The sequence below is a fragment of the Salvia hispanica genome, chromosome 2, assembly GCF_029641045.1.
Source record: "Salvia hispanica isolate PSC_SH4W2 chromosome 2, Shi_PSC_v1, whole genome shotgun sequence".
In the NCBI taxonomy this organism is placed as follows: Eukaryota; Viridiplantae; Streptophyta; class Magnoliopsida; order Lamiales; family Lamiaceae; genus Salvia; species Salvia hispanica.
In genome coordinates, this window is record NC_142693.1 from 38676967 (window position 1) to 38696287 (window position 19321).

At 35.1% G+C, this 19321-nt stretch overlaps 2 protein-coding genes across 2 annotated transcripts; one reads left to right on the forward strand and one right to left on the reverse strand.

Moving 5' to 3' along the window:
- The first annotated feature begins 9081 nt into the window (after positions 1 to 9081).
- On the forward strand, positions 9082 to 9790 carry LOC125202355 (ethylene-responsive transcription factor ERF023-like). Its single transcript, XM_048100735.2, has one exon. It carries the CDS (start codon positions 9172 to 9174, stop codon positions 9667 to 9669), a length of 498 nt encoding a protein of 165 aa, XP_047956692.1. The 5' UTR covers positions 9082 to 9171; the 3' UTR covers positions 9670 to 9790.
- A 2824-nt stretch (positions 9791 to 12614) lies between these two features.
- LOC125194713 (uncharacterized) lies at positions 12615 to 18726 on the reverse strand. The gene is made up of 7 exons (XM_089065077.1): positions 18124 to 18726; positions 15943 to 15989; positions 15040 to 15348; positions 14843 to 14969; positions 14417 to 14701; positions 14223 to 14342; positions 12615 to 13049 (listed from the first exon to the last, which is right to left on the reverse strand). The coding sequence occupies exons 1-7, from the start codon at positions 18724 to 18726 to the stop codon at positions 12615 to 12617; spliced, it is 1926 nt and encodes a 641-aa protein (XP_088921203.1).
- Positions 18727 to 19321: the final 595 nt, after the last annotated feature.

A 19321-nucleotide genomic window follows, 5' to 3' on the forward strand; every position in this document is an offset into this window, starting at 1 on the left:
TCCCGTGCGGGCAGTGCCTCCTATAGGCAGCTCTGATCTTCGACCACATGTTGACGACCCGCTGGTTGTTCGCAACCAGCGGATCGTCGCACACCTCCAACCACCCCCTGGCCACCCCGGCGTACTCATCCTCCGTCCACTTCCTCCGGCCAGGGGTGTGGTCAACAGCGGGCTGCGATGACTCGCCGACCGCCTTGGCCTTCCCCCTCGTCTTCTTCTTCGGCGCGGCCCGCCTCCCTGGAACGGGAGTATCCGGATCCTCGAGATCGATCCCCATATCATGCAATGACAGAAGGTCATCGCCAGTGAACTGCGTCTCCACTGGGGTCGACGTGTGAGACGAAGCCGTCAAAAAATCAAGCGAGGGCCGATATACCGTGTCCCCTCCCGGTGACCCCTGAACCCCCCCTGCATCCCGGGATGCATACCGTGCTGCATCCCCCCCGGCATCCCGCCCTGCCACATCATCCCCATCATCTGCTGCAGCATCATCTGCTGCTGCATCTGGGGCATACCCCCCCACCCGGGCGCTGACTGCCCGCCACTCCCCTGCCCGCCGCCCGTCATCCCCCACGGCATACCCCCCTGCGCCCCTCCCCCCCCGGCGCACCGGCCATCATCCCCATCATCTGATTCCAACGGATGTTAAACCCCGGGCCCATCTGCCCCCATCCAGATCCCACAGGTACCGTGGGAGTCTGAGATACACTCGTCGCTGGACTGGACTCGTTGTTGTGATCCATCGCTCGATGATTCTCTTGTACAGAAAGTTAGAGAGAGAGAAAACTCGTTAAAACAAGTGGTGCAAATGAAAATGAAACGAAAATCGCGTTTATATAGTTTTTTTTTTTTTAAAAAAAAAAAACAAAAATGGGCGCTGGCCGATCGGGCCGCCACAATGGCGGCTAGCCGATCGGCCAGCGCTTCGGCCAGCGCCGAGCGATCGGCCAGCCCACGCCGAAGCGCTAGCCGATTTCGCTCTCGTCGACTGCAATGATTTGGCTAGCCGATCGGCCAGCGCGACGAATCGGCTAGCCGATCGCTAGCCGACCATTGCGGATGCTCTAACAATTGAAAAAGTCAATCCCTACGACCTATTAAATTGTTTCCTAAATTTGACACTAATGTTTTTATTCAAACGAGAATTCCAACTTGTAACTGGGGGGTGATGTCAATTTTTTCCTTTTCTTTTGTCATTCTCTCAAAATATAAAATCTTTAGAAATAATATGAATTTTAATATATAATTAATCTAGTAAAAAAGAAAAAGATAAAGTAATAAAATTAATATTAAGGAATTGTGGAGTCCATTTCTTAAAAAGTTTTTATTTTTCAGAAATAAACTAAAAAAAGATTTTCTATTTTTAGAAAATGAAGGGAATCGTTTCCAAAATTACAGTGTATTAGATAATTATGCATTTTTATGTATAATATTTATTGCTTTAGCAAATTAAACACGAACATGAATTGTATTATTCTTTTTGTTAAACTTGTGTTGGATTAATTGTATATATTAGATATTTATGTATTTTTATAATTTTTACTCCATTCGTCTCAAAGTGGTTGAGGTATTTTGTTGGACACATGATTTAAGAAATTGATGTGTTAAATGTTAAAGTGGCGAAAGTAAAATAAGAGAGAGAATAAAGTAAGATAGATGAAGAGAGTAAGGTATAAGAGATGACGGCACAAAACAATAGTCTCGTTCATGGACAGCGCGGGTTTTAGTGAGAAATTAATAAATTAAGAGAAAAAGAGAAAAAGTAGGTAAAGTATAAAAGATAGAAAGAAAAGTAGATAAAAATATAAGAAAGAAACTTTCCATTTTAAGAAATAGGACTAGCGGATATTAAAAATGGCAAAACGAGATTATTTCCATGGTCGAAAGTGAGTATGAAAAATTTTAGTGAAGCCCCTACCAAATTTTATTCCTGCGTCCGCCACCGTCAGTTACTATCTATTAATTTAACTTATTACAACGACTATGACATGCTTGTTATAAAATTTAGAGTTGTCGCAATATATAAGCTAGGTCTTGTTTTCATACACGTGGTGTTATCTTCCACCAATCGAAAATTTTACACTCCACACATAAATAGTCACATGTTTGAATAAAAACGTTAACGTATCTATTATGTGTTGATGAATTTCTCTAGGGTGTAACAATTGGTGTTCGGAGAATTTCGTTTGTGTAAATTGTGTTTTTCAGTGATTGTGAGATTTTCTACTTAAATCATTAAAAAGAAAAAACAAGGAATTGTGAATTATTGTAGACTAATAAATTCATCTAATATACCTATCATATATGTGTTTCCCATTGGAAAACAGACATAATTTGCGTTTCTTAAGTGGACACTAGAGAATTTATAACGAGTATGACACGAATAATTAATGAAAGTTTACTAAATTTCGCTAAAATAAGCTTTAAAATGTTGCTATCTGTCCATTTATGCCCCGCCTTTTTTTCCTGATCAGATAAGAGCATCCCCTTCCGTGCTCTTAGCTAAGAGCACGGAAGTGGGCCCGGACCTACTTTTACTCCTTATCCTTAGCTAAGAGCACAACACCACATCTGTGCTTTTAGCTAAGGACAAGCTCAAGGGTCCCACCATTCTATTAGTCAATTTAAATAAAAACATTTCCACAATATTAAAATGCATTAAAAATACTCGGAATATTATTACAAATTACAAAATAATTAAAAATTACATAATTAAAATCCTAAAAATTAAAAAGACCCACTACTCGTTGCCGAATTTCGCCCAAATGTAATTGATTAGATCTTTTTGTAGCTCAGTGTGGGCTCTTGTATCGCGCATTGTGTGTTTTCTTTTATTCCTCTCGTTCACCGTCGTATGCACACCTCGGCGTGGGGGAGACCTCGCGGTTGAGCTTCCGGCTTCATCCTCGTCATAAAAGTTAGCCGCCATCGGTCCTTCGTCAGCTATAATCAAGTTGTGCAAGATAATACAGGTGTACATGATGTCGGCGATATTCTTAACGTACCAAAGCCGAGAAGGGGACTTCACAATGTTGAATCGGCCTTGAAGGACCCCAAAAGCTCTTTCGACGTCTTTCCGAGCAGACTCTTGACGCTGCGCAAAAAGAATCCGTCTCGACTCTTGTGGATTGTTGAACTTCTTCACAAAAGTCGACCACCTTGGGTAGATACCATCGGCGAGATAATAACCCATGTGGTATGCATTTCCGTTGACGGTGAAGTCGATCGCCGATGCTACACCATTCAAAACATCATCGAAGAGTGGTGAAAAATATTGCACGTTCAAGTCGTTGTTGGATCCGGCAACCCTGAAATATGCATGCCAAATCCATAGGCGGTAGTCGGCGACCGCTTCAAGGATAAGCGTTGGACCGCCGCCTTTGTGGCTGCTTAAGTATGCCCCCTCCAAGCAGTCGGGCAATCCTTCCACTTCCAATGCATGCAGTCAATGTTGCCTAGCATACCCGGAAAACCGTGGACTGTTTCGTGAAGATGAAGCAACCGTTGACAATCTTAGGTGGTGGATGCTTGAAGGAATTCCTCGCCGAAAGCAGAATGGACGCCGTCGCAAAAAATTTTTAGGCATAGAATTCCAGTTGACTCACCTACATGCAAATACTCGTTGAAGAGGTCAGCCGTTTTCCCAGTAGCAAGTTGTCGGATGGCACAAGTACACTTTTGCAACGCCGAGAGACTTTGCCGACCGGTTGCGTCTGCACCTGATTGAAAGTATTCAACACGGGTGGACAATGTGTTGACAATACGCATAAACAACCGTATTGACATGCGAAAACGGCGCCGAAAGCAATCTTCTGGATACCGCGGGTGGTCGGAAATATAGTCGGCAACGAACCTTTCGTGGGCTCCCTCCCGATCACGATTGATGTAGCAACGTTTTGATCTAGTTGGTTAAGGAGGAGGGGCGGGGGTATTGGCGGCGACATAGGCTTCATAGGCGGCACGATATTGTTCATAATATTCTTGTTCTTCGCGCTCCGCTTCCGCAATGAGATCGGTGAAATGCATTTTGAATTTTTTAGAGAACGTTTGAGTGAGAGTGGAAGATGTAGATGATTTAGTATGAAAAAGTATGAATGAGAGATAATTTGATATGAAAAGTGGATGATAAATGTGTGTATTTATAGATGATTTTGGGATTAAAAAAAATCACAAAAATCCAAAAAAAACGTCCATAAACGGCTCTATTTTTTGGGAATCCAAAAATATATATATTTTTTTATTTTTGGTATTATTTTGAATTATTTCAGATTTTTTTTAAAATAAAAGGAAAAATCTGCTCAGCGGCACAGACGTGCTCTTAGCTAAGAGCAGCGTCGTGCCGCTGGCACAGACGGACAGTTCGCAGCGGCGGACGAGCTCGTCCTTGCCGCTGGCACGGACGGACGGACGACGGATTTTATACCGCTGTGGATGCGCTAAATATTGTATTGAAATAACAACAAATATGTGGTATGGAAATAAATTTGATTATTAAGTATTTATTAATAAATTGATAGAGTTGAAATAAGCAGTTTCTATGTTTTATGTACACTAGGATATCTCCAATCAACCGCAATAACACTAGTGAATCATACAGAAGAACTTAATTATAGATGCATAAACTAAAACTACACTTAGATTATTTTTTTTACCAAATAGAACATGCTCAAAACCTATTAAAAGGTCGATAAACTATAGAGCCGTCGTGAAAAGTCAACCTTTAGACATTACTTCTCCATCCGTCATTAAGAGTCTTATTTCTTGACGACACGCAAAAGTTAGTGGAATAAAAGTCACACTTGTATATATTAGCTTTAAATAAAATGTGAGTAGAATGAGTTAGTGAAAGATGAAAACCCTAGTATTTATGATAAAAGTGAACCGGGACTTCTATTCGCGGATGGAGGGAGTAACATTTATCAGTGAAATTAGGGTTATCAGTGAAGCAATATTGTTATCACTAAAGTTTGTTTTTTTTTTTTTCATGTTTTTTTGTTTTTTGTTTTTAAATCTACACACATTAGTGCCAAAGCCTAACATTGAAGAGGAATCATTTTATCAGTGAAATTGTATTTTCTCGTATCACGGTATGTATGTACCATAAATTATGGAGTATGTTTGAATTCGTCAAGTAAATATATGAATTTAATAATTTAAAATTTGAAAATTTTGTATTCTATATAGGATTTGAACCCATGATTGTAAGTTCATGCAACAACGTGTTGAATTAATGTATTATCTTCATGATATAGGTCTAAAAATGATTCCCGTATTCGTAATACGTACTTCCTCCGTCTGCAAATAGGAGTCTCATTTCTTTTCAGTATGGGTTTTAAGAAATGCTAAGAAAAGTGGGTGGAAAAAAGTTAGTGGAATTTAGGTCTCATTTGTATATATTAGTTTTAAATGATACGTGAGTGGATGAGTCAGTGTAAACCCTTATTTTACAAGTACTAAAAACTACTACTAGTACATATAGATATCTTCAGTGTCTATATATACTTCTTCCCAAAAATAATATTGTTATATATCAACCTTGTAATAATAACTTATTTCTAGAATTGTTGTTATGTACTACTTATGTTTCAACATTGTTCTATGACCTCATTCCAAAATTACCGTTACGTGTGTTTCAACTTTCAACATCGCCAATCAACGGATTGAGATTTGTGAACACATTTATTATATTAACTAATCATTTAAATTAAAATTGTTTTGGAGGAATATGTTGTATACAAATAAGATCTAACAAATAAGAATATTCAACACCTTTTTTGAGGTTCAACAATGCTCTTAATAAAACTCAGTGTTAATGTTGTGAGGAATGGAACAATACGAGCTAGAAGTAACAAAATGAATTTTTTAAACATACTCCATCTGTCCCATAAAAACATGAACATTTGAAATGACATGAGAATTAATGCATCTTGGTAAAGTAATTAGAGAAAAAAAGAAGGATAGTTAAATGTGTATTAGTGGATAATGAGATCCACATTATTTTTAGTATTTAACGAGTTGTAATGGAGGACTATAAGAGTATAAGTTGTAAATAAATTGATGTATATAGATAATGGTTGGAGACAACTTTTCATAAATTAAGATGCTAATATTTTTGAAGAACGGATGAAAATGAAAATTACATATATTATTATGGGACGGATGAAGTATTTGAATAAATTTTTATGTTATTAAAATGATTTTGTAAGAGGGAGGGAGGAAGGTCACATAGATCTCGTGGTGAGCTTTTGCACATGTGAAGAAGTCCTTAACGGGACCATAATCTTTTTATGCATTTATATGCCTTACAATATAAGGTCGGCTTAAGGGCTAAATTCGTCATTTTGTATGTGTAAAATATGGAGCGTCCATAAACCTGTTTTGATTTGAAGGGTGTTAAATTGTGAATCATTACTCGCACGTGTCACATCTATTTAGCAACTCATTTTCTAATATTCACTTCCCATAAAAAAATATGTGCATTTTTCATTATACTCCCTTCATTCTTTAGTAATGAAGGCGTTTTATTTTGACACAAAAATTAAGAAAAATTGTTTTGGGTGAGTTAAGTAAATGGAGAATAAAGTGAAAAATGAAAAAGGTGGAGAGATGAGAGAGAAAAAAATAAGAGTGAGTAAAATAGATATGGAAAAATGTGTTGACTTTTACTAAAAAGGAAAATGACTCTATTACTATGGAACATACCAAAATGACAAAATGACTCTATTACTATGGAACGGAAGGAGTAGTCATATTCGTTCATGGAAAGTTTTATCCAAATTTATTATCCCTATATACCATCCTAAAAAAACTAATAATAATATGTGTCTCACTATCCACTAACACTATTTTTACTACTATCACTTTTCTTATCTCACTTAATTTACCAATTTTATCTTAATTTCCATGTTATATCATATTTTTATATTTTTATGGGATGAAGAAAGTATTTTAATTTGGTTGCACAATGCCAATATGCTTGCTCATTAAAATGGTGTGAAAAAATATTTTCCTCGAATATTGCTTCTTTCGGAGTCCTTCAAATTTGAAATTTAATTTTGTGGAAACAAATTGCAAAGTTATAGTGCCACCTCTCTGTCCTTTCGAAATTTAATTTTGTGGAACCAAATTGCAAAGCTATAGTGCTACCTTTGTCCTTTAAATAGAATTTATTTTATTTTAGGACGTGGATCCAACAATATACTATTCCCTCCATTTTTTTATAATTGAGGCAAAAAATTTTGATATGGGGTTTTAGAAAGAAATGTTGGGTGTGTTAAATAAATAGATAAAAAAAGTAAGAGAGAGGAAAAGGTAGAAAGAATAAAGTATAAAGTGAATAAAGTAGAGAAAATAAAGTAAAAGAGAGTAAAGTAAGAAAGAGAAAAATGTTACTATGGAAATGACTCAACTATGAAGAAACTTCCCAAAATGAAAAATGATTCAACTATGAAGAAACGAAGGGAGTAACATTTTATCTACTATTTTTTTTCTTTTTTCAGTTTAGCTATGAAAATTTCATTTATGCATAATTGTAAAATAAGAGATATAGAAATGAAAGATGATTAAGTAAAATTAGTGGATAATGAATCAAATGAGAAAAAATTTTGTAAAATAAAAATTCATAATTTTAAAGGGCAAGATTAAAAATGTAATAGTAGTTCACACTCCTTCCATCCCATAAAAATATATGTTCACTTTCGATTTTTGTCCGTCTTATAAAAATATGAGCATTTCCATTTATGAAAAGTTACCTCAATTTATTACACATATACATCAAATTATTTTACTATACAACTTATACCATCATTTTATTACACATATACATCAAGTTATTTTAGTATACAACTTATAGTCTTATACCATCGTTAATACACTAATAATACTCAATTAACTACATTTTCATCCTCTCTCTTACTTAATCACTTTTATCTTAATTCTCGTGTCGTGTCATGTCATATGCCATATTTTTATGGGACGGAGGAAGTATTTTTTAAAGGAATGAGAGGAATACTAATTAATAACTGATCTCTTACTATTATTATTATTTGTAAATTTTATTCATGTTCATTTAATCGGAAATATTATAATGTTAATATATTTTGAGGTATTTCTTTCTTTCGTTGGACCTTCAATGTTAAAATCTTGACTTCGTCATTATTTATGACTACGTCTAGAGAATAATGTAATGGCGTTTATTTTTAACGTGATATTCATGTCATGGATATTGCTGTTTGTTAATAGCAAAATTTAGATTCAAAGTTCATCGCTCTTTCTTCTCAAGTGTAAAAATAGAGTAAAGTTCTACTACTAATTTTTTTTTGTTGTTGTGAAAAATAGATGTAACATACCGTCGTGTAGGGGCACCGGGCAAGGGGGGCTGCTACGACAATTTTCGCACAACTCACACAAAATTACAACAACATTAATTGACCGGTCCAGCTGCGACAATTTTCGTTATCTTTCTTTTATCATTGAAATAAAAAAAATACAATGAGAAGTAAGGCTTAAAAAGATATACATGATTCAATAATTATTAGCAACTTTAAAGGTTAAAATTAAATATAAAAAAAAATTATAGTAAAATAATTTGATATAATAGAATTCTAATTAATACTGTACTAATAAAACTAGAAAAGCCACTACAATGAGATTTTTTTCACAATAAATAGGTTTCACAATACTCCCTCCGTCCGCCATTAGGAGTCTCATTCTTTAGCAGCGCAGATTTTAAGAAAAAATTGTGGAAAAAAGTTAGTTTTAAATGAAATGTGAGTGAAATGAGTTAATGGGAGATGAGACCTTATTACCATTTATGGTAAAAGTAAATTAGGACTCCTATTTGTAAACAGACTAAAATGAAAAAATGGGACATCTATTGACGGACGGAAGGAGTAGATAACAGTAAGATGAACAAATCATTTTCCACCGTTCCCTTTCAAAGGCCTTGAGCAATCAACAACTTCCAAATATTACTCTCTTTAACTAAAAAGCTAATATGAATTGTTTTTGAGTGAAAAATTGACTATCAAGAACCACATATGCAAATCGTGGTACTTTATGAAAAATATGGAGAGGAAGAGGGGCATAGTTGCAAATACAAGCCACTCTCTCCTTTTAACACCATAGCAATAAATAACCACTTCATGCTCCATTGCCTCCTTCTCCTATGCAATGGAGCAACCTTCACCATGCAACGCCTCCGCTGCCACGGCGACAGAAAAAGGCAGCACGCGCCACCCTGTCTACCGCGGCGTGCGGAAGCGCCACTGGGGGAAATGGGTGTCCGAAATTCGGGAGCCCAAAAAAAAGACGAGAATATGGCTTGGCTCTTTCCCCGCGCCGGAAATGGCGGCGAGGGCATACGACGTCGCCGCCTATTGTTTGAAGGGCCACAAGGCGCAGCTCAATTTCCCGGAAAGCATCCATCTTCTTCCTTGCCCCTCCTCCTCCGCCGCCAGAGATATACAGGCCGCCGCAGCTATGGCGGCTAATATGGTCGCGGAAAAAGCCGGCTCTGCCGAGGACGATTTCTGGGCGGAGATAGAGCTGCCGGAGTTGAGTGATCATGAATATTCATCGCCGGAGGTATGGTGTTGGAGTTCTAACTCTGGAGACTTGAACTTCTATGGTGATGCTGTGTCTATGGATTGTCATGATTGGATTACTTAATTAATTATCTTTATTTTGTTCTAGGAGTATTCTTTGTGAACATATATTTTTGGTTACACATTGTTGTTATGTATTTATTGTCTCATCTAAATAAATAAATGGTAGTATGTGTTTAATTTAATTGTTTCATATATAGACATTATATCTTCGAATCAATAGCCAAGAGGGTGGGGATCCTCTGCAGTGGTATTTAGCACAGCAACCCCTGCAGTCTCTAATTCAACATTAAAAAAATATGTAATATTCAATTTATTTTATATTATTTATTTGATTATTTTATTCTGATGTGTCTAACAGCAGAGGACCCCCACCCATAACCAAGATCATTCAACACTAGTTATCAATATAGTGAATAACTATGTCAATTGACAACAAATTAGTTATAACTAACTTTTAAAAAATATCTCAAAATTTTAAATGCATATAACTATCTTAATTTTAATTATTTTGTCACATAACATATATCTAATTAAAGATAATTCTATAAGGATTCCAATGAGATCATGCACTCATATGTTTTGATGTAAAAATTTGATAATATTTTTATAAATTTTCATATATTTCATAAAACAGATTTACATCAGTACAACTTACATAATATGTCAATATAATACATGTAAAATGTCAATATAAAATTCCGTTGGCGTTGTCATGTATTCGTGTTGGCATATGTAATACACTATATTGACAGTGCGATCCAAATCCCTAATTTATGTAGTTATTCTTAACTTTTTAATATTTAAAAACAAAAAAACAAAATTACACATGACAATTTATAGGCTATTAGATCTCTAAACTCCTATGATCTTAAATTAGTTCATATTGATATATCTTAATAATGTTGTACTACTTCATTATACAATTGTTCTTACACATTGACAAAGGCATATTTCATTTCTTGTCTAGTAATTTTTCATTCAGTGTATCTGTAGAATCATATAACGACGCATGCTATATATATGCATAAGTTTATGCAAATGATAATACTAATTACCGAAACTAAAAACGAGATTAATTATTATCATTCGAAGCATCAACATCATCAATAATATTATTGATAGATATAGACAAACTACCTAGACCATAACTATAGTAGGATCACGATTTCAAGATTCATCGCCTCCTTTTTAATTAAGCATGTCGATCTCACGCCCCACAAATAATGAAATTGGGTTTCCATCTCCTTGTTAAATTGCCATAAAAAAGTACATGAACTGTTGTCACATGAAACAATAGATTGACGGAAAACAATACTCTTAATTACAATCTAAATATATATTTTTGGTTAATTAGTTTTAAATTTAGAATTATGTATTTATATATACCATCCTATTTTCCAATTTGAACATTACCATTGATAGTTATACATATAGAAAAGAGATCAAATAAGAAACCCTGTAAAGTAGGAAATGTAATTCGATCTTTCATCTTTGGAAAAGAAAATGAAATATGAATCGACCCTTTTTCGTTCACATAAATAAAAGTTTGTATGATATATTGTTGTCACACATCAAAATTTATGAAATGTATAAAATCTAGGATATAAAGATCTATTTGAAGAGAGAAGTAGTAATGACGCAAAAGTAGTATCTTTTTCAAGAAGTAATTTGTATCTTTTTCTACTCATATATTAATTGATCGACAGAAGATAAGAATTGGGAAATATGACACACATGATCATACCAAGTTTTATAAAAAGCTGCACATGGAACCTAAATTATGACCAAAAATACAATCAATGTTTTATATTATCATTGCATATTTAGCGAATTCAATATATATTGGGGTATATGGCACACATGACCACACCAACTAACACAAAAAGCTTTACATGGAACATAAATTATAGGAGTAACAAGAAAGGTAATCGATGTTTTATTTTAGAGATAACTATACAACTTATACAAAATGTTTTATCTGCGCTTCATATTAGTAAAAATGTTTAAAATGTATATAAATCATATAAAAAGTTTTATTCGTATTTAATTTTAGTTTTATTTTGTGTAGACTATAGAATACAAAATGTTTTATGATTGTTTCATGTTGATATACAAAAAGTTTTATCATTGTCTTATATTGGTACAAAAAATTTCATCATTGTTTCATGATTTGTACGCCATGTAGGTAATTAAAGAGTTACCAGCGTTCAAACACATGTGACAAAATGTATTAAATTGAAATGTATATGAAACTTCTCGTATTATTTATGCAAATTTCAAACATTTTATACTATATAACATAGGTGAAACATTTTGTATGGATAGTATGAGAACCCCTTTATTTTAACAAGGCGTATTTAGCGAATTCAATATAAATAATATAACGGCACCCTACGACCTCGCACCTCGTGTTGGATCAATTATTCTTATATTGAAATATTTCGAGTTCAACTTTCACTACAAAAAATGCGCTCATTTGCTAGCACCATTGTGCTCGCAAACAGCTTACAATTGTGCTAGCAACATCTCATTTTGCTAGCACTTTTCGAGCACCTCGTGTGCTAGATATACCGCTCGTCGCAAATTTGTGACGACTTTTGCAAGCACATGTTCGTTTGCGAGCACCATTGTGCTAGAAATAAGGCGAAGTCCGCCCTTACTACATTGTGCTCGCAAATTTGCGAGTGACTCCATTGTGCTAGAAAAGTTGTGAGTGCCTCCATTGTGCTAGCAAAGTTGTGAGTACCTCCATTGTGCTAGAAAATTTGTGGACCATCAATGTGCTAGCAAATTTGTGGGTCTGCGCTTGGAATTTTGACTCATTTGCTAGCACTTTTTGTGCTAGCAATCAGTATTTTATTATAAATACTAATATTATTTTTTTTACAAATTATTTCCTGGATAATATAAAATAAAACATAATAAAATGAAATGAAAAATAACAAAAACTCATAAGTTTCGTAAAATAAATAATAGTGTCTTACACTTTAATTTATAAGACTAAACCTATTTTTCACTTCTCATTTGCTTAACTTGTTCACTAAGGTTCATCATTTGTTGTAACACCATCTCATTCTTTCTCTCAAAATCCGAGCGCATCTCCTCATTTTGTCTCACTAACTCGGCATGTTTCGCTGCATTTTCCCTTTCTCTCTCAGCATCTTTCGCCACATATTTTTTCTCAAAGTCCTCGCGCACCTCGATAGTGACTTGCTCTCGCATTGCTTGTACCTGTCGCTGGACCTCTTCCGCGCTAACTCCAACTGAGCCACCAGTGGACGAATTGCCAGCATTAGGGAAATAGATTCCTGTTGCTTGTCCGGCTCCAGAAATTTGTTTTCTCTTGTTTAGCTTCCCAAACAGCTTAAAGTAAATGACATCTAAATCTGGAACTTCTATCTCATTGGCCCGTAATTCAGCTGCCATTGCACTAACTTTCTCCTTTAAAAAAGCAAAGACATAGTAGTAAGTATTCTAAATTAGCAAACAAATCAATTTAGACGGTCAATCTAAATGTTTATGATAGTTGTAACTTTCTTGTAAAATGCAGTAGCAATTTATAGTATCAAAGTCCAACACTGCCAACAAAATCATGTACTAATTCACTACCAATAATAATAATAATAATACAAACTAAGAATAAAACAAAATCTGAACTAGAATAAGACTTCCTACAATAATAGGATATCTCAAGATCACAAATCACAACAAAACAGTGCTGAAAATAGAGTTAGATGAATTCACCAAACTTACAAAGTAGAGGAACAAGAAGATGAAATAAGATGAAAGAGAGAAGATCCTCTGTTTTTCTGGGGAAGAAATGCTTCAAACTTGCAGAAAAGGGCAGCCATCAAAAGTTCATCAAAGCCATTAAATTTGTGTGCAAAACCAACAAGCTTACTGTGTAGGTTGATGACCACCTATATATAGTACTAATAGGATAGAGTGTGCTACTAATTTTATTCCTTTGCTTTGCTGGGAAAGAAAGCTTCTAAGTTGTAGAAAAGGGTAGTCAACTAAAACTAAAACAACCAAAAAAAATATAGTATATCTTCATTCCATAAGTAAGAGTGAAATGACAATAAAAAAAAAAAGGGGTGAAAACTAGAAATCCAATGAAACTAGAAAGCCAATGGGGCTGAGATCTTCTAAATATAATCTCTAGCGTGATAATATAAACTTCAACATATTCCAAGCAGTAGCATTAGACTATAGCATCATAAACTTACCAACAATCCTACAAGTGCAAATATTCTAGCTGAATATTTCCAAAGGCATATTCTTGTTCTCAAATTAGTTAATATATTATAAATTTTGGGACAGCCTCTTACAATCTCACGAGTAGATGCAATGGTACAACAAAATGCAAAATCATCAACAAATCAAGTATGTGCAGGATTCGCATATGTCAAGAATCACAACCAATACCAAAGTTGATTGAGCAAATACGATTTCAACAGATGGTAAACCCCCTTCACAACTGCCTTGGTTTTCCAAAAATTGCATAGAATCAACCATAGAAGCATATACCATAGATGCAAGGCAGTTTCCATTTTCTTCATTTAAGTTGTAGACAAATAATTAGTATGCAAATTAATATGAATATGAAATTACCATTGTTTCAATGGCGCGCTGCGAACACAACACTCCTTCTTCTGAATCTTTGCCTTTTAGCGTGTGAGTTCTTTTATAGGCTTCTATAAATCCAGGATATATCCCGTTGTTCTCTTTGGTCTGTAAAGAATATTTAAAAAGTTAACAATAATTACAAACTGTAAACAAGTTAAATCAGAAAATGCAAAATTTACCATTCTTTCTACAGTCACTTCAAATGAAACAGATCCATTAGCATGTGTTGGCGGGACCTTTTCATATCCTTGTTTGCGGTTTTCTGAGCATTTCTTGGCAACCTTGACATGCTTAGGATCCTTCCATGCATTAGAGTAAGCCTCCCATAAAACTTCAGTGAAATAAGGTGGTTTTTTTTTCTTATCTTTCAATTTGTTTATATGATCACCGTATTTGCCCCTGCATCTTTTACCAAAAGCAACTTTGACGAGATCTTGATTATATTGCTCGGTGTTAGCATGGTTCTGTAAAATAATATAAAAAAGGAAAGAAAAAAGTTAGAACCTTGACCATTCTAGGATACAGTTACATCAAGAAATCCTAGGATACATCAGAATATAAGTAAAACCTTGACCATTCTTTATGCTAATGGTTTATACAATTACCTGAAATTCCAGCCAATATGTTTTAATGTCTTCGTCAGTAAGTTTACTTTGATAGAACGCATGTGGGAGTACTACATTCTGAAAACAATCGTGTAATACGTTTGCCACAACTCTCGAAGGGATCAAACTGCAAATCACTACAGGTTTAGTAACTTCAAAAAATTATAAAAAATGTATAAAATTAGCTAACCGCTTACTCTCCATCCCTGAGCTGTATGTATACACGACCCTCTTGATCATGTGTAGGTGAAGCACGATCCCTCATTGTATTATATCTCTCCCCTTCTTCCCCTTCGACATCATTTCCTTCCTCATCATCATCGAATAAATTCAATGGGGTTTGAGGCCCTGCGTCCTGTAGCTCAACATCGAAAAGACCCAACGTTTCAGGTAGCCGAGCCGTGTTCCCTACCCGAGCTGGAGGGCCAATGGGGGCTGAGGCTCTGCGTCCTGTAAATCCTCCACGGGGCATTTTCACCACCAACACGCCTACAAGATAGAAAAATCTGAACCCACATTTCAATTACAAGCAACAAGTAAGTTTGATCAAGTTGATCAGGTTACCATCAAGGCAAAAAGTAATCTGTATCATGAGAGTATGTTTCTCTAAAACCAAGATAGAATATCAATCATCTAATAAATCATACCAATCAAAATTTTTAGATCCACATATTCCAATTTTGGTATTAACTACTTTCCCATCTCTCATATTGACTTTATTGCTTCTCCCACACTGAGGAAGGTCTTCTTGCAATGAGATGAAAAATATTTTCTCAACATAATGTTCTAACATCATGCAAATATGGCCAATCTGCAGCAGTTTCCATATTGTAGGTGCACTCATGATAAATAATGGGATTTGAAAAAAGTAAAATGAGTGGGGAAAATCAGGGATCAAAATATAGCTTCTATGGAAAAAGTATTTACTAATGAGTAATTTGGCAGTTATAATACAGGGAATACACACCATTCACAAGCTCCAGCAGGTGCTCTATTATCTAAGCATGCAGTTTCATTCGGTTTAAGTTGTTCAAGTAATACCGGGGCTGCTGCTGCAGTATTCTTAACAGAGGTTTCAAGGATTATAATAGGTTGGTTACCTGTATTTGTCTTTGAAACTGGAGAGGGAGCCGATGATGCAACCGTGCTGAGGGTGCAGATATAAGAACTGCTCCAGTGCAGGCTATGGGCTATCTTCTTTGGCAGACAAACTAAACTCAGAATATGTGCTGCCAAGTAAATGCAATGGATGAGTTAACTTTAGTTATACTATCTCAAGGCTCTCCATTGAAAAATGATAATATGTGTACATCGAGCTATCAAATATTGACCCTATAATGCCATAAGGATATGCAAAGGGCCAAAGGTAATTGCATCACTTTTACACTTTTTCCTCTATCAAGAAAACTGCTAGTTATCTCTGTATAATCAGGAGCAAGTGGCATAATAACATTTTGATTGGGATTTTTTGCCTTTTAGACTTAATGCCTACTCAAGCAGCAATGTGGCACTCATATCCATAGAATTTCATATGAAATATATTCTGAGTCATCACAGACTTTTGAAAGTTGAATGAAAAATTGAAGTGCTCATAGAAGAATATAATGTTCGGATGATTCACTATCAATTCAGAAATCAGAAAAGAAAATCAAAAGGTTAGTGTACGTAAGTATGTAAGACAGATTATTAATTTACCTAAGATCTATGGCCATAATATCACATAATTATATTAAAAATTATGATACACTTCATATATTTATATTAGAAGAAAAATATTACATTACTGCATATTTAAAAAAAAAGGGTCAGGACCAATTGAGTCGCCCTATGTGAAAGTCATGAACCCTAAGCAGATACAATCATTTCGACCATACTAATATGTGCAATTCTTTATAGTAATAGATTGTTGAAAAGTTCTACTCAAGCATATGCAAAGAACATAAGTATGGGAGCCATCTTTATAGATAAAACAATTCGATACGTTAAGCAATTCAATGCTACCAGGGAGTCTTCTTCAGCCCTAAAAGCTCAAGTTCAGACTCAAAATGTCACGGTTGTAGCCTAGTTACTGAGGATTTGGCTCCTGTTCATACATACACACTACATCATATAGTATATCCAGTAGTTCTTGAAACAGAATGACGAATCAAACAGACAAGCACAAGGATTCCAGAACACAAATCTATCACATTCAAAAGAAATAAATCTATCACATTCAATAAACCTAAATCTATCAGAACACAAATCTATCACATTCAAAAGAAATAAATCTATCACATTCAAAAGACCTAAATCTATTAGAAAACAAATCATCAAACATTCTAAATTGCAAAAGTAAATTAATCGATCAAATATGAATTTCTATGAATTGGAACAAACATGCATTAGCAGGAAACAAAAAAATTGTAAGCAAATTGAATTTATAGATAAATAAGGGAGATTAGAACCTCAATTTGAGAGGAAGAGGCTGGTGGCAAAGCATATAGAACAAAAATATCTGTAGTTCCTCAATCGGTGGCTGATCACTGAAATCTGTTGTTCCAGCAGTTTGTTCCTCAATTTGAGAGGAAGAGGCTGATCACTGAAATCGGTTCCTCAATCTATGAATTGGAACAAACATGCATTAGCAGGAAACAAAAAAATTGTAAGAAAACTGAATTTACAGATAAATAATGGAGATTAGAACCTCAATCTGAGAGGAAGAGGCTGGTGGCGAAGCAAATAGAACAAAAATATCTGTAGTTCCTCAATCGATGGCTAATCACTGAAATCTGTTGTTCCAGCAGTTTGCTCCTCAATCGGTTTGTTCCAGCAGTTTGTAAATGATCACTAAAATCGGTAGGTGGCGAATCGGTCGGTGGCTGTGGTGGGCGGCGGAGAGGGGAGAGGGCAGAAATGAGAATTAGGGGAGAAGAATGGCGGAGATTTTAGGTCTCTACAAACACAAAATGTAAATAAGTTAGACAAATTAATATTCATTGTTTTCTTTTTCTAGTATTCCCAAAATTGTTTGAATCAAAACATTTTCGTATTAATATTCAAAGAATATTAATTAAAATGAGATCATAGAAATTGTCATATCCGAATATTAATTAAAATGAGATCATAGAGACATTGTCATATCCCTAAATAAAAATGGCAGGTTAAATATAATAAAGCAATAAATATTACCTAAATTATTCATAAAATTGGAATAGTCACTCTTCCTCTTCTTCATCATCATAATCATCATCATCATCATCTTCTTCTTCTTCTTCTTCTTCTTCTTCTTCATCTACAACCTCTCTTAGAATTGGAATCATTGCGCCACTAGGGTCATGATGTGGAAGGTCTATGAATTGCACATCATCAGAAATTTTGTGAACTTCCACTTCGTCTTCTTGGAAAGCCGTATCTTTTTCCGTCTCTTTCATGGTGGTGTAACTAGAATCAAATTTCTTTGCTCGAACCTTGAACACTAATCGCCAGTTCGCTTTGTCTTTTTTCTTACTCGGAAAAGGTACATAATAAACTTGAGATGCTTGTTTGGCTAAGACAAAGGGATCATATTTCGGGTACTCCTTCAGAATATTCACTTCTGTAATTTTGTACTTTGGATGAACAATTGTACCACCGTGTGGAGGTGGAGCCGGATTATACCATACACAGTTAAACAAGACAACTTTCTTTATTGGTCTTGCACGATATTCCACCTCCACAACTTCTTTTAAAATACCATAGAAGTCATCCTCGTCATAGTTGTAATTTGACCCTCTAATGCACACCCCACTGTTGACTGTGGATTTACTCTTTCCATAAGAGTCTGTGTGGAATTTATATCCATTGACAATACAAGCATTATAACTCGTGACCCGGATCAATGGTCCTTGTGACAGATAGTACATATGACTATCGTGAGGCAAGTTATTTTGGCCATGTATACCAAACAATAAGTATAAAAAATTGCTTCATCTTTGTGACAATTTAAAATGTACAAAACAAAAATATATAGAATACTTACATATTCATTAAACCATGACGCATAATGACTTTCTAATTCTTGATCTATCTGGGGCAGTGTTATTCCCGGAAAGCACTCTCGCAATTGCTCAACGAACATGATGTTATATTCAAAAATCCTTAACTAAGTAGCGTATAGGTAGTTCAATAATTCATAATTAAGGAAATCAAACTTACAGCTCAAACTCCTTTGCTTCCTGAGTATTAAGCAATATGTAAGTATGTGCAGCTTTGTACTCGACTTCTGACAAGAATCGTGTCCGTCCCTTTCCAACACATCTGGTATCATATGTGAAGATTTGAAGCATATCTTTAGGGTGAGTAGATCCTCCTCCATCGTCGTTACGAGGAACATCTCTACCTCGGCAACGAACATGTGACTCGAAGTAATGAGTACAAAAATGAGATGATTCCTCAGCCAAATATGCATTGCATATTGATGTTTCCACAACAGCCTTATTCTTTACATTCAACTTCAAC

What these genes read in the sequence shown, in the direction of transcription:
- LOC125194713 (XM_089065077.1), bottom strand. Translation starts at nt 18,726, where the DNA reads ATGTACTATCTGTCACAAGGACCATTGATCCGGGTCACGAGTTATAAT. An exon ending in AAGTGACTGTAGAAAGAATG is followed by an intron (nt 14,343 to 14,416) that starts GTAAATTTTGCA and finishes TATTCTTTACAG; the next exon opens with ACCAAAGAGAACAACGGGAT. An exon ending in AGCGCGCCATTGAAACAATG is followed by an intron (nt 13,050 to 14,222) that starts GTAATTTCATAT and finishes GCTTTTTTAAAG; the next exon opens with GAGAAAGTTAGTGCAATGGC.
- LOC125202355 (XM_048100735.2), top strand. Translation starts at nt 9,172, where the DNA reads ATGGAGCAACCTTCACCATGCAACGCCTCCGCTGCCACGGCGACAGAA.